Here is a 15,540-nt window from a genome sequence, read left to right as displayed (position 1 = left end):
TTTTTTTTAAATTAATTTATTTTTTATTGAAGGATAATTGCTTTACAGAATTTTGCTATTTTCTGTCAGACCTCACCATGAATCAACCATAGGTATACATATGTCCCCACCCTTTTGAATCTTCCTCCCATCTCCCTCCCCCACCCCACCCCTCTAGGTGGATACAGAGCCCCTGTTTGAGTTTCCTGAGTGATACAGCAAATTCCTGTTGGCTATCTATTTTACACATGGTAATGTAAGTTTCCATGTTACTCTTTCCACACATCTCACCCTCTCCTCCACTCTCCCCATGTCCATAAGTCTATTCTCTATGTCTCTTTCTCCATTGTTGCCCTATAAATAAATTCTTCAGTACCATTTTTCTAGCTTCCATATATTTGTGTTAGAATACGGTACTTATCTTCCTCTTTCTGACTCACTTCACTCTGTATAATAGGTTCTAGGTTCATCCACCTCAATAGAACTGACTCAAATCTGTTCCTTTTTATGGCTGAGTAATATTCCACTGTACATCTATACCACAACTTCTTCATCCATTCACCTGTCGACGGGCATCTAGGTTGCTTCCATGTTCTAGCTATAGTAAATAGTGCTGCCATGAACAATGGGATACATGTCCCTCTTTCGGTTTTTGTTTCCTCAGGGTATATGCTTAGGAGTGGGATGGCTGGGTCATGTAACACATAATCCTGACAGTGAACGCCCCATGACATAACTGTCCTTTTAATTAGAGTTGCTTTACAGTGTCATGTTAGTCTCTGCTCTACACCAGAGGGACTCAGCTTTTTGTACACATATCTCCCCTCTTTTGGGGATTTCCTTCGCATTCAGGTCACCACAGAGCACTGAATAGAGCTCCCTGACCTATGCAGTAGGATCTCATTAGTTATCTGCTTTATACTTGGGATCAGCAGTGTATATATGTCAATCCCAATCTCCCCATTCCTCCTACCCCCACACTCCCCTTGGTAGCCCTGTTCTCTCTGTTACCGTTTCATTTCACAGTTGCTATGTCCCTATTTTTGCTTGGTAAATAGAATCATCTATACCAATTTTTTTCAGATTCCCCTTAAGTACGTTAAGTGTTAGTGCTCAGTCATGTCCAACTCTTTGTGACCCCATAGACTGCAGCCTGCCAGGCTCCTCTGTCCATGGGATTTTCCAGGCAAGAGTACTGGAGTGGGTAGTCAGTCCCTTCGCTGTGGGATAATCCTAACACCAGGATTGAACCTGAGCCTCCTGCATTGCAGGTGGATTCTTTACCCTCTGAGCCACCAAGAAGTCCTAGATTCTACGTATATGTGTTAATACACTATATTTGTTTTTCTCTTTCTCACTCACTTCACTCTGTATGATAGTGTCTACCCTTGGTTCAAATATGGTCATCACATTTACCCAGGCAAGCATGAGTTCCTGAAATGCAGAGATGGCAGTAAAGCTTTCTTTGTACTGGCAAAGTGGTACTTAGGGGAATGTGCATACTTCTGGCTTGGCTTACCTAAAGCTACCTAGGTAACCTGCTACCATTCACCCACCTCTGACAACACCCACCTCTGGAAACATGTCTAGCTTTCATCTTTATTACCATGAGTTCATTTGCTTAACAAAGAGCTCATGGCAGTTGGTAGACTCAGCAGAAAGGAAGGAAATAAGGTGGGAAGAATTAGGAACCAAGTTTAATTCAGTTCGCCTAACATTGTTGAGCAACTCTTATGTACCAAGAGATGGAGATACAAATACAAATAAGATGAGTGTCCTACCCCACAGAGAGGGAAAAGAAAGGAGAAAGGTAAAATAGGTTAGAGATTGAGATGGCAAAAGGGAGAGAGGAGGAGATAAGACAGAGGTGTTGGAAGGTAAGGCAGAGAAAGGTATCAGAGAAGCACATAGAAAGGGAGCAGTAAGTTAAAGGCAGAGAACTGACAGAGGAAAAGGAAGGAAATTATGAGGAATGGACCAAAAAAAAAAAAAGGAAGGAAAAAATAGCCAAAAATGATCCAAGAAAAGTCAAGACAAAGAGGAGGTGGAGTTTGTAGGGGTCTAGTTTTACATCTTCTGAAGAAGTTTACTGACAAAAAAAATGTCCCCTTTTCCATGTTCTTAACTTGTGTGAATAGAAAGTGGGAGAAAATTGTGCCTTTAGAGTTATAGGGTGTGTAGACAGCTTTAGAAGTTTTATATATGCAGTCAGTAAACTAAAGTAAAACGTTCTCACCCGTTTTGTTTTTGGAAACCTTTTCTGGGGAAAACAAAAACCCTCAAATCCCCCAAAACACTAGATTCTTTGTAAGCATGTAAAAAAAAAAAAAAAAAAGGCAATGAGTGTTTCCTTGCTTTTTCATGTGATTTACACGTCCTTTTTCCTTTTGGGGAAGGAAGTGTCTAATATCAATTGAGGCAATTTATCATATTCAGCAAAGTCATAGTGGCTGTAAGTACTCATTACAATGTTTCCTTGAGAAAGGGATTGGTGAAAATGGGAGTTTGGAGCAGATAAAATGGTCTATTGTTTATATTTGGTGCATTGTATTACTCAGTGGATTTTTTTTTGAGAAAAAAACAAGTTGGTGTCTTTTAAATATGGGGTGAGTAGAGTATATCTAGATGTTTGCTGAACTAGAGAACTGCCCTCGTATCCCGATCTCTTAGGCAGGTGTTACTTGAAGGCATCTCAATTGATAAAATACAGATAGCTGACACTTGGTCATCACCTGAGAGAGACGGAGATAGAGGTGCTGGGGGATGCCATCAATCATGCAATGATAAGCACTTAAGACTCGCTGGGGTGAGAGTTAATTGGCAGGCCAGGATCTGTTGTGCCATCTCTTTCCAGGGTGTTAGTGTATCTGAGGAGGAAGAGAACTGTGTCTTTTACCCAGCTGTGCTCCACATGAAAGTGTTCAATGGTAATAGCCATCATGCTGGTGGGATTTGGTGCTGGGGGAATTCTGTGTGCTGGGAGCTGGAGGGAGGCCACCAATTCATTCCACATATATTATTTCTCCAGGAAACACAGCATAATTGAGGACAATTTTCCACCATGAATTGCATCATTAGCTAACACAGGGAAAGTGAAATGCTGTTAACTTTCTTTTTTCTTTTGCAAAGCTGATGAGCTGAAGAAAATAGAAATGAAAAGTTTAATGTAATTTTTTTTCCCAAGGATATAGGTTGAAAATCAGAATCAAAACACTTTTACACGGTAATAGAAATCCCACATTTTAATACATTGCCATGCACATAAGGAATCAAGTAATGCTGAATACAAAATAGTCAAATATACAAAATGATAAAGCAGATTTTCAAGCCTGATAGAGATCATGCTCACAGATACAAGGGGGCAAAAATCTGTAGTTTCATTTCTATCAATTTAAAAAGAATCATGCCCCCCCACCCCCAAAACTCTTTTTGAGGACAACCCAAAACACAAGGAAACATTATAAGAAAAATGTCAAGAAGACCCAAAGGGAATTGGCAAGTTGATAGCTGCTTAAGATATGGAAATCGGTAGTTCAAAATCGTGGTGTGCAATAATTCCTATGTTTAGAGAAAGAAGTTTCTAAACATTGTATGCCCTGGGAACTCAAGGAACTAAAATGAACATCCAACAGAAAAGGCACTCTTATTTTACTACATAACCAGCTTGTGTCCTCCTTAAGTCTAGTCTTGGGAATTTTTCTAGGGTGCATAGAGAAAAAAAAAACCCACAGTTGTGGGCAATGAATAAGGAAAATATTTAATTAACCACTCTTAGGGGACTAAGAGATTTCAGACTGCTGGTTTAACTACTCACTTAAGGAAGCTATAAAAATGTCTCCCATTTACGCAGGCTTTTGCGTTATGAAATGTGCTTTTATAGCCATGTTTGTTAGTGTTTGTAAAATAGTGAACTTTTTTTTTTTGGTCAGAATTTTTTCCACTCATATGCAACTGAAAGCACTCATTTTATATTCAGTACACGCGGTGTGATTTTTCTTCCTCTTCCTTTCCCAGCACAAAGATACCAGCTCATCTAGGAAGTTCGATGTGGCTGTTTCCTGTGGCCTGCAATTCATCAACTTCATCGGCCTTCTTTAACCTGGGGATTGGCAATCTTCACCTGCGCTCAGCCCAGCCCGAACTCTCTCCCTCAGCTCGGTCACAGCACTCTAAACCTTTGGGAGGTGGAGATAAATGGTCACCCTGGCCATGGGTTCGGCAGACCAGCCCCCATGTATTGTGTGTGCATACAAAATGCTTGAGTTACCTTTACCTTTTTAATAAGTTGTACCAAAACATCTACTGAAGTTCCTTCCTAAGTAGCATTCCCTCAAATAATTTGGTAGCTTCCCCAAAATGTTGATTGTTGCTTTCTTACCATTTTACTTTTTAGCATCCCAGAATGGACTCAGTAAAAGCCGCTATGAGGGAAAGGCACAGTACAAGGGAAAGGAATTCACTGATGAAAGCCCATAACCCTGCTCACCATGATGAATATACAGACATCGGTGATACAGAATAGCTTCTCCCCTTAGCTCAATTTAGCCTCCAAACAACCCTGTCTGCTAAGGCAGAACAGGTAACATCCCAGACAGATGAGCAAAGGCCCAGAGAGACGCGCGATTTCTCTTGAATGCAAGTATTCTTGAACTCGAAACGGTTTCCCCTTTATCAGAGCATTGCCAGTCTCCACAGAATTTTAAGAATAATTCAAGTACAGAAACAACAGTTCAACATTTTCTTTTCTTGGGTACTTTTGATGGCTAATATGTAATTGTGTTACAATATTGATCTTTTCTAAAATTTTGTGTACAGCTGTTTAATTTGGTACCTAATGATATTAAATAGTTGGGTTAACTGGAACTACAGCAGGTATGATGGAGTGACACAAGAGTTTTAGTGGAATTCGTTTCAAAACATTTGTGCTGCCTTGGTTTTTCGGCAGATGAATTGCTTCTGTGCCAATCACGACTGAGACAGGGCAGGGTCAAGAAGCTGAGTGAATTTAAGCAAGTGGAACCCTGACTACCCCATGTGGGAGGTCAACTCAGCAAAGAGGTTGCTGCTTTTAGAAAGAGAAGGGTGACATGATGGGAGAGTGGGATTATGATGAAAAAGACACAGGTTCCAGTGTTCAAATGTAAATACTACCCCCTTGCACTCCCCCATTTCTCTTTAAGGTTTCCACCTATAAACAGGGGCCTTTTGATGTGAAAAAGAACCCGGTTATGGGCTTCAAAACTTCTGCAGCTGGTACACAGGGAAATATTTCTGGTCTTTTCTCAAATGTCTTAAATGGGAATTGGTGTGAAAATGAAGGTGTTAGTTGCTCAGTCGTTTCCGACTCTTTGCGACCCCATGGACTGTAGCCCACCAGGCTCCTCTGTCCATGGGATTCTCCAGGCAAGAATACTGAAGTGGGTTGCCATTCCCTTCTCCAGGGGATCGTTCTGACCCAGTGATTGAACCCTGGTCTCTTGCACGGCAGGCAGATTCTTTATCGTGTAGGCTTGCTCAAAAGCTGTGACAGAGTGAGCAGGAAGTGACCAATGCAAACATATAAATGCAGTTGATTGTGGCTTAAACACTGAAGATAGATATAAATAATTAGAATTGATTTAGGGAATCATCAAGGATCAAGGTGGTACTCAAAATTCAGATTGCATTTTTGGAATTATGCTTGAACAGGGAGTCTATTCAGAGCTTTAGAAGAGGTCTTTATAATATGTGTGCTACTTAAGAGGGAGGCCGGGCTGCCCTCTGGGAAGATGGGAGAAGACCAGGGTATGCTTGTGGATTGGAACAGGAGTGACCGTCAAGGTATTTAATGGCTGGTGATTTTCTTCAAGATTATGTCACAAAATCAGTACCCCTCCTCTGAGAGAAGCAATGATCTAAATAATGAGTCTCATTTTAGAATTTTCTTGGGAGTAAAGCACTTGAATATATTTTCATAGGAATTGGGGGGTGGGGGCTGGTGATTAAATACAACCACGTAAGACAGATCTGTGTGCTTTGGCACATCAACCCAGCCTAGAATTCCACCTGTAGTAGCTGTGTGTGTGCTAATGTGCCAAGGCCATGTGAAAGCAGCCTATTTATTTCCTTTGATCCAAATAGTTGAAATTTAAAAGGCTATAAACAATGCAGAAGGCAACCAGCCTAAAAGATTTTAGTTATTAGTATCTCCAACTTTGGCTTAATTTAACAGTCTCCTTGTTTACATCAAATGGCTGTTTCAATCACTGTCCTTTAAGCAAAAAGGCCTGGCTTTAAGAGCCTTTCTTTCTAAGACTTCCTTAAATGTTGGAGGTTTGCAAAACAAGGACAACAATGAAACAAACAGGGAAACAATGAAATCCCAAGCCACTGGCTCCCAAGTCTGAAAAAGATATTGCATAATCAGAAGTAATGTTTAAATATCTATAACGTAAGCCAGTCACCTGCAATTCAATGCAAGTCATATGGTTACTTTGAAATTTTATGAGGCCTAAGCTGTTGGTGACTTGTAGTGCTTGATATAATTGCGGAAGGGAGCCTCTGAAGTAAGGATGCTTGGGGCTCTGCAAGATTTTAAAATAGCCCTATATGTGGCAATGGAAACTCCAGATTTACAGTGCCTTGTATACCCCTTTTCTGCTGTTCGGTGTTCATAATTTCTCAGTCTGTGCTGCTGAGTCAGTCAGGGTTAGTCATTCAGTCCTTTCCGACTCTTTGCGACCCCACGGATGGTAGCCTGCCAGGCTTCTCTGTCCATGGAATTCTCCAGTTGAGCAGGATGTCTAAAACCAGTCCCATACTCAAAGGCACTTCTGTCACAGGCAAATTTCACCCCGAAAAGTCAGATCTTAGAGCTTGCTGCACTTGCCCAGAATTTTCCCTGCAGAGCCAAGATAATGGCCAGAAGAAACCAGGGTACCATCCTCCTAGCCATCTTCCCAAATGAGCATCTCCAGGGAAGGCTTTATTTTGTGCTTTTTATTAAGGGCTGGTGTAACCTCCTTGGCTAATTTTTCCTCAAGCTTCCCACAGGTGGTTCACCTTCAAAAGAAGGCTCCCCATCTCCTTCCTGGAGTAAGTCACCAGAGCAAAACAATGCAAACACAGCTCTCTTTGACCTTGAAGCTGTGTCTCAGAGCCAGGAATATTTCACATTAATAAAGCAGAACTCATAAGTGAGTTCTCTGGCTACAGGATGAGATGCACATCTCAGGAGACTAAGGAGAAGGACCTGCTTGTCTTTGAAACTGAGTCCCTGGCTGTGTCCTGAGCAGGTGCATCTCCTGGGCTGTCCTCTCTTGTGATCTCATGGCCCTTGTTTTGATTATCGGCACTGATCTGCCATTACCACCACCCCCACCCCACCCCCAGATCAGAATCCCTGTCCCAGTGCTGTTTGGGCAACTAGCTTTCACCAAGATCAAACTTAAGAAGGAATTATTAGTCAGTCCTGGGGAAAAAAGGTGACAACTATGTTTCTCTGTTTGAGTTCTTTATAGAATACTTGAAATCTACCCAAGGAACTATGCAAAAAGAAGGAGATTAAAAGAAAAAAAAAAACACAAAAAAGCAAGAAAGTGAGGTGGAGGGGGTGTGGGAGAGGTGAATAAAAACAGCCTTTAAGGCATAGAATTGATGTCTTTTTAAAGATTAAGTTTTTAAAAAGAGACGACAGGCAGCTTTAAGTCTAGTTGTCAAGTAACAAAATTACTCTAAAGAATGCAGAGGAAAGCATCACAAAGAATGAAGCTGCTAATGCACTGGAAGAGGAGGTTTTGGTGAAACGAAAGCACTAAGGGGGTCTTGAAAACTTTTCTTCCATTAGACTTGTATTGTTCCTATCCCAAAACAATTATGTGACATTTGCAGACAAAGAAAGCATTTGCAAGAAACAAGAGGGTGCATCTATTAGAGGTTTTAACCCTTTGTTTATATTCTCAGGTAAGGTTGATATTCCTTTCCCTTTGAAGGTTAAAAAAGAGGCTTAATTCCCCCAGAATGAAGGACTATTCGCCTCTGTCTGGGCAACTGAGAAGGGACTCTGGAGGGAACCTGGGTTATTTCCTGTAATCTGGAGGTAGAAGTCGATGGCGCAGTTACACACCTCACAGAGCCTAAGCAGGGAATCAAAGACACGCCATTACCCACAAGAAAGCTGATAGTGTCTCTGTCCCCTAGGTGCATCTTAAACTACTCGGGTGATGTGCTTTTTACCCTAGCAGAACAACCAATGCTCTGCATATTCAAATTCAGTTCTGGAGCCTGACCTGAGCTTATCCGCCTTGGCACCCCAAAGAGTCTGATAATTATCCGTTTCTGTTCATTCCCAAGAGTGCCTTTCCTGTGTGAGTGTAGGGGCCAGACTTTTAATAAAAGGTGCAGCACAAGTTCAAGTAAGAGGAAAAGTTAATGCATCAACAGTTTACAGCCCTTAGACATCAAAGCCTTTATAGTCTTCCTCCCCATTTCCTGCCTCCTACTAAACAAAACTCAACAGAGCCATCCCTGGGAGGTAAAATGTCCTACACGCATCTTGGGAAGAAGGTACAACGCAGCAGGGAGTAGCCATGGGTAACTGTGGGTCAGCACAGAACAAAGAATCCCAAGGCTGAGAAGGAAATCGTTTCCCCAATTTTGCTGGTTTAGGTTGTGACTGTTCTGGTTTTAAGCCACCACGTTTCCAAAACCATGCCCTCAAATGATTTCAAACAGAGGGCGACAGTTTGGAAAACAGTAGTAGTTCATATGCAAATATGTGGTACGTGCCAGGAATTAAGGCATTTTTAGAGGAGCCATCTTCAATGGGGCTCTTTCATTGTCTCCATCTTTGCCCTCTCTTATTTCCACCTTCACCCACTACCTTTAAAAAACTGTCCAGCACACTTTGATTCAAAAAAAAAGGGCTAGACAACTCTACTTATTTACTTGTTCATAACATATTTTGCAAAAGCCAAAGTAAGGATGAATCACCATCATTTAATGAACATCTATCTGCACCATAAAGCATGTTCGGTTTTCCAAGGGTGTTAACAGTCATTAACGTTCCCGGCTAAACCGATGCATTCCTAGCTACAGTATCTCAGCACCTGGCCATAGTTCTGTCGAGTTCGTCAGGCCCAATTCTGTGTCCGCTGGACTAGTTATAAAACTGGGCTTTCAGAGAACCCAGCATAATGACGAATGGCTGTTTCTGTAGAAGGGATGGGAATATAGATGACCAGGGTGGACATCAAGAGAAGCAACTGAAAGTTGCTTTGGGAAGCTCTCATCAGCTAAATCTGGGTGCCTGAAGGGCTGGCTGTACATAACGGATGCAAATAAATGGCCTGATACTGTCCATTACCTCCCCCTCTGCTGCCTGATTCCTCAGTCAAGGGAACTGTGCACGACTGTTTCCCCCACATTGCTCTGGAGGAGTGAATGCTGTCTGAATTCAGTTTTCACTGTGGAAAAGGTGGGGTTGGGATAGTGTTTGGGAGGAGGAGATATAAGGGCAGGGAGCATCTACCTTGTAAACGATAGTGCCGCAGCTCAATGCTTGGCACAGTAGATGCTCAATAAACACTTGATGACTCAAGAAAGGAGCAAACGAAAGACTGGAGTGAGCTCTGCTGTTGGAATTGAACCTCTGGAGATGGGTGGTGGGGACTGAGGTGTCCAGGGCATTGGCAGCCAGGCTTTGACCTCTTAATTTTGGATCTGTAAAGAATTACACTGTTGGTCCTGATGTTGACCCACCAAAGGGCCGGATCTCGCTGGTGACCGAAGCTCCTGTGAGTTCCCTCTTGGAAGCCCCCTTCTTTGGCACCACAGCCTGCAGGCTCGCGGTGCGTCATCTGGCCTGGTGACTCACCCGAATCACCTTTGGATCTCCCTCCTTCCCTGGAAAGCTTCCAAATCTCAGGCGGGGATGTTTTCTAATGGGCTGTGCATTTCCTGGTACCCCCAGGGGAGGAAAGATGTGGGAGAACAGACAATGAGTGTGTGTCTGGTGACCCTCTAAAATGCCAAGCTTGCTTGTGCTGGCTGGATCCCAGGGTTGTTACATGTATTTAAAGAAAAGTCTCCTATGCCTGCGAGCTACAGACTGGGATTGTGGGCACACAGAACATACTTGGCTGAGTTTCTGATTCAGTCAACTTTACATTTTCAGGGGAAAAAAATGCCTAAAGCATGATGAAGGGTCAGTCAACATGAACATTCCTCTAATTCCTAAAGACAAGCAATAACTGGGTTGACTGGCATCCCAAGACTGTGCTTTGTTGTAAAACATAGTAAAAAATATTAGTTAACAGGTATAATTCCAGATAGGATTAAAAAGGTGAGGAAGAAAACCTAGTGTGTGATTGGAAACTCTTGCTTCTCTAGACATGCAGGGGGTCACTTGCTATTTTTTCCTCTTTAGAGAGTTGAGATCAAAACTTGACCTAAAGAGTTTTCCAAAGTGTTAAAGTCATACCCCTTTATTCTTCTGTCCTTACTATCAATGCACAATAGTCTAAGATGAAAATGTGGCCATTCCCCCCATTTTTGGTGAAAGAATTCTTCTAGAAAAAGAGACACTATGTGTCCTGGCCAATTAGAAGCCTCCTGTGTTTGAGAGTGTGGATGTGCTTGTGGTAAGATGTGCCCAAGAAGAGGAAACGACCACCATTCCCCAGGCCCACCTTTACCTCCCTTTGGTGCTGAAAGAAATCAAGTTGTTCCGTAAAGTGTCAAGAGGTTAAATCTAACAGTATTGTGGCCATATTTACCAATCTGTCCCAAACTATGGGATAAATGCTGGGAGTGGAGTCTCGCCTTGGACAGTCTGAGCCAAAACAGGATAAAATTTATAAGAAAGAAGAAAGAACTTGTTTTCTCACATATACTCAACGTGCTGATTTGTTTCAGTGTAGGGTTATCATGTAAAGTGCTGAAGAGTTGGACAGACTACCTGGAGACACCATAACTAACACAATCGAGACATGTTTATACTCCTACCAGGGCATAATATTGTGAACACTTCCACTGAGATTGCAGGACTGCTGTTAATTTTTTTTTTCTAACACATCATGCCATCTGCACACATAATAAAATAATCCAGTAGTTGCCATGCTAAACAGGACCTGTAGTGAAGGGCACAGACAGCTCCCCAAAGGGAGCCTCAGTTATGCACAGTGATGAAAACTGGAAGCAATTTTCCAGCCAATGGTCTGCCAATGACCACTTGGAGCAAGCTGGCACTGTATATTATGCACCTCATTTAAAAATCCAGAGCAAACTAAGATTTTCCAAAGCCGGTAGTCTTGACTGAATGGGTGGTTTTCCAGTTAATCTGGTTAATCTGTCAATGCTCCAAGGATATCTTCTGACAGTGCCATGAGTTAGTCTTTCTGTGAGGAACAGGCCATGTTCGTATTGACTGGCAGGACAGCAGCTTGGAAGGCTAACTGCATTTATGGAGAACCCTCGGCTGAGGCTGCAAGAGGAAAAAGAAGAAAACATGATCAATGTCTTTATATTCCCATATTCTGGTATGTAGCAATAATCATATTCAAACAAACCTTAACATCCTTAGGTCAAAGAGAAAGCTCTAGTGGAGGTAATAGTGATTCAACTCCGAGGCAAATACAATGATGGCTTGTATTCTTGAAACGTCCTTCCCTTTTTTTTTTTTTCCCAGAGCGTGGAAGATATCTGTCTCAGGGACATGCGAACTTGAATGCAAGGAAGGGGAAAACCAGATCCTTGGAGCTGGCATTCGGCCCTCTGACGGGGCTGTGGTTTGGGAACCCATGCTGTACACTGTGGGGTTTCATGCATTTACTTGATCCGCAAGATGAGATTGGGAATGGAGTGGAAGCATTTCGGGGTGGGGTGATGTGTATAGTGGGGAGCAGGGGCACTTCATTCTGCATTAAGAAGCTTTCCCAGGATAAAACCTAGAAGGAAATATTGGAAGCAGTATGGGTGGAGGTCCTCCCTTTGTTAGTTGAAAAGGCAGACTGGCTGAGTAGGTTAGCGATTAGGTAGAGAAGTCATTAAAATCTGAGCAGATTGAACTACTTGAATGGCAAACGTGCTGTTGACCTTGGGAATGCTAGTACAGGTATATTTGTCTAATTTTTCAAACTTCATTTTCTAATTGCCTTTTATTTTATCTCAGTACTCCCTACAGATCCTATACAATATACACAGGTCTTCACTAATTAGTTAATAAAAGAGCACAATTGAATATTTTGCTCAGAAAAATATTTTGATATTAGCTTTATTTAATACCCCAAACTATTGGGCAATGGAGAGAAATCAAAAGTTCTTACTGTTTAAAAAAAAAATTCCTAGGCTTTAAAACAGGCTTTTCAAAACATGAGAGAATGCACAATTTATACGTGTTTCATTAAAACTTACGATTTTTGAGACAAAAGTAAGGTGCTATTTCAGTGCATTAAATATAAAATAATATACACTACTGATAAGACTGTAATGAAAGTAGAATATTAATATATTGCTGGTGGCATTGTAAGCTAGAAAAATATTTATTTAAAAATAAATTTATTTATTTATTTAAAAAATATTAAAAATTCACATTCATTGACTCTGTTCCTATTCCAGGAGTGCATCCTAAGGAAATATTTTAAAAACATGAAAGAAGCTATATGCACAAATGTGCAACCCAGAGGTTATTTATAAAAGTGGAAAATGTAGAAAACAACCAGTTTCCTATTGTGAAAAACTTAGGTTAAGTAAATTATAGTTAATTAATAAGATGAGTGATCACATGGCCATTACGATGATTATGTTAGCAACATGGTGAACAGTTCTGATATACCACAATACAAAACTCACGTCCACACTGCTGTGTTTAAAGTGGATAACCAACAGGACCTGCTGTGGAGCACAGGGAAGTCTGCTCAGGGTTATATAACAACCGATGTGGGAAAAGAATTTGGAAAAAACCAAACACCACAACAGATGCAAGTCTATGTATAACTGAATCACTTTGCTGTACATCCGAAAATATCACATTGTTAATCAATTCTATTTCAAAATAAAAAGTTAAAAAAAACTTACACATACGTGTAGAAAGGAAATGGAGGGAAAAGTGACGGCTTTAGGACTTTTATTTATTGTTGTCATGGTGTTTTACAAAAGAACAACAAAAATTCAGTTCACGAGGGTGCAGCTTTGATCCATGAGCACTGGCTAACTAAAGCATCCACAGTTATTTTCATTCACTAATACTACTAAGAAGATAAATATTTATAATTTGATTAACAGACAACATTCTAGTATTATTAAAGGGGGTTAGAAACTGATGCAAGTAACAGTCTTTTATCCAAGCAAACCCATAAAGGAACTGTATAGCTGGAATGTATAGGAGGAAATGGCAAACCACCCCAGTATTCTTGCCTGGTGAATCCCATGGATGGAGGAGCCTGGTGGGCTATAGTCCATGAGGTCTCAAAAAGTCGGACACAACTGAAGCAACTTAGCACACAAGCAGGCACACACGCGCAGCTGGAATGACAGATTTCTAGGAATCTGACAGTACATACTATCACTCAGGCTTTTGCTAAACTCAGCTCTGGAAAATGTGTGACCTTGAAAAAGAATGATTAAGAATAACATAAATTTAATGCATCCATCTCTCCTCCTAAATTTTTGAGGGTGCTACCACATCTTATTGTGTGTCTTCCTAATGCAAAGTGTTGTGCCAAATATACAGAACATGCTTAATAAATGGTTGTGAAATAATGAAGAAGAAAGTGATGTTGGAGAAGGAGAGGTTTTTCTCTTTTTTAGGGCTTAATTCAATATCTAATTTTACTGGAGATTTAATCCTGTAGTTGGGGCTGCAAATGAGTGGGAATTGTGCCTGTTTCTTTCTCGAATCTAAGGACTACTTGGCTTTCCAGGTGGTGTAGTAAAGAATCCGCCTGCCAATGCAGAAGACATGGGTTCGATCCCTGGGTGGGGAAGATCCCCTGGAGGAAGGCATAGCAACCCACTCCAGTATTCTTGCCTGGAGAATTCCATGGACAGAGGGGCCTGGCGGGCTACAGCCATGGAGTTGCAAAGAGTCGGACATGACTGAGTACGCATGCATGCACATGAGGACTACTCAAGGAACATGCGCATCCCAGAAATAACCATGTGTGGATTTGCAACTAGTGAACAGTAAGAAGCTCTTATGTCTTTTTTTCAACATTACTATTGAATGGTTTAGGCATCCTGGGAGCTATTCCCTTCCTTAGTGCAATAGCTTCAGAGTCCAGCATGAGCAGGGCCCCATCAGAGTCCAGTGATTGAAGAGAATGAGTTCCAGAGTCAGGCAGATCTGGTTGATATCCCAGCCTCACCACTTAGCAACTACGGGATATTGAACATGTGAGTTTCTCCAAACCTCAACAGCCTCACATTTAAAATGGTGATCACAATTCCCACCTCACTGGGTTGATGTAATGCGGAAATGGGTTCACAGAAAAAGTTCTTTGCATGGTGTTTGGCAAACAGTCAATATCTGCTAAGTGATGGGTACTTATTATTATTACTACTGAAACTTTTCAAAATTCCCTAGAGAAACTAGAAATACAATTAGGTCAGTGTACTAATGCCACAGGTAGGGGTCAGGAAGCAGAAACAACACGGCCCCAAGGCCAAGCCTTTGCCCCCTCCAGCGATGGGTAACATTCCCCTCACCTGCCAAGGGCACAGTGAATGCAGCTGGCTTCCCCTCTCACCCAGATTAGTGCCGATGCCAACAGACAGTTCTGTGATAAGGACAGTTTACAACAGACACTTGAAAGGCAGGAAGAAGCTGATCGGAGACAAAGGCCAGCCTGGAGAGGATTCAAGAACATGCCTGGGACTGAGAGTGTCCCATGTCACCTCCCCCTACTCCAGCCGCAAGGGAGTGTTTGGGAAAAAAGAAAAGACGGTGTGTGTGGGCAGCCCCATCCTTGACGGGTTGGAGAAGAAAGAAGACTTCGTCTCTTAAAATGGTTGTTCAGTGTCTTCCATTCAACCAGAAGGGCCATATCTTCTATCTGAAAGTGTCTCTCCTATGACTCATGTTTGAGGACTTCGGGGTGGGCCTGAATGCACTCTGACAATTTATAGCAGGAGTGAGATGTACCGTCCAAAGGAGGGAGACCCAGAGTTGCCTCCACAACAATCAATAAGAAGCAGAACTGGTCTTCCCTGGTGGCTCAGTGGTAAAAAATTCGCCTGCCAATGCAGGAGACACGGGTTCAATCTCTAGTCCTGGAAGATTCCATATGCCTTGGAGCAACTAAGCCCGTGTGCCACAACTACCGAGCCTGTGCTCTAGCGCCTGGGAGCTGCAACTACTGACTGAGCCCATGTGCTGCAACTACGGAAGCCTGCTTACCCTAGGGCCAGTGCTCAGCAACAAGAGAAGCCACCACAATGAGGAGCTGGTGCAGTGCAACTATAAAGTATCTCCTGCTCGCTGCAACTACAGAAAAGTCTACATAGCAATGCAGACCCAGCTTAGCCAAAAACAAATAAATAGGGATCTTCCTGACCTGGGGATCGAACTTGCATCTCTTAGGTCCT

The 15,540-nt window shown here is 42.0% G+C and overlaps 1 protein-coding gene across 2 annotated transcripts in view; it reads right to left on the bottom strand.

Moving 5' to 3' along the window:
* Nucleotides 1-3,206: 3,206 nt before the first annotated feature.
* Nucleotides 3,207-15,540, bottom strand: part of SAMD12 (sterile alpha motif domain containing 12) — a 431,707-nt gene continuing 419,373 nt past the window's right edge. For both annotated transcript variants that reach the window (XM_043879269.1, XM_043879268.1), the window contains one exon: nucleotides 3,207-11,440. In XM_043879269.1, coding sequence (XP_043735204.1) covers nucleotides 11,418-11,440 — 23 coding nt within the window. In that variant the 3' untranslated portion in view covers nucleotides 3,207-11,417. The remainder of the gene's footprint in view (nucleotides 11,441-15,540) is intronic.

This window comes from Cervus elaphus, chromosome 21, assembly GCF_910594005.1.
Source record: "Cervus elaphus chromosome 21, mCerEla1.1, whole genome shotgun sequence".
Lineage (NCBI taxonomy): Eukaryota > Metazoa > Chordata > Mammalia > Artiodactyla > Cervidae > Cervus > Cervus elaphus.
This window is presented reverse-complemented; position numbering and strand designations above follow the sequence as displayed.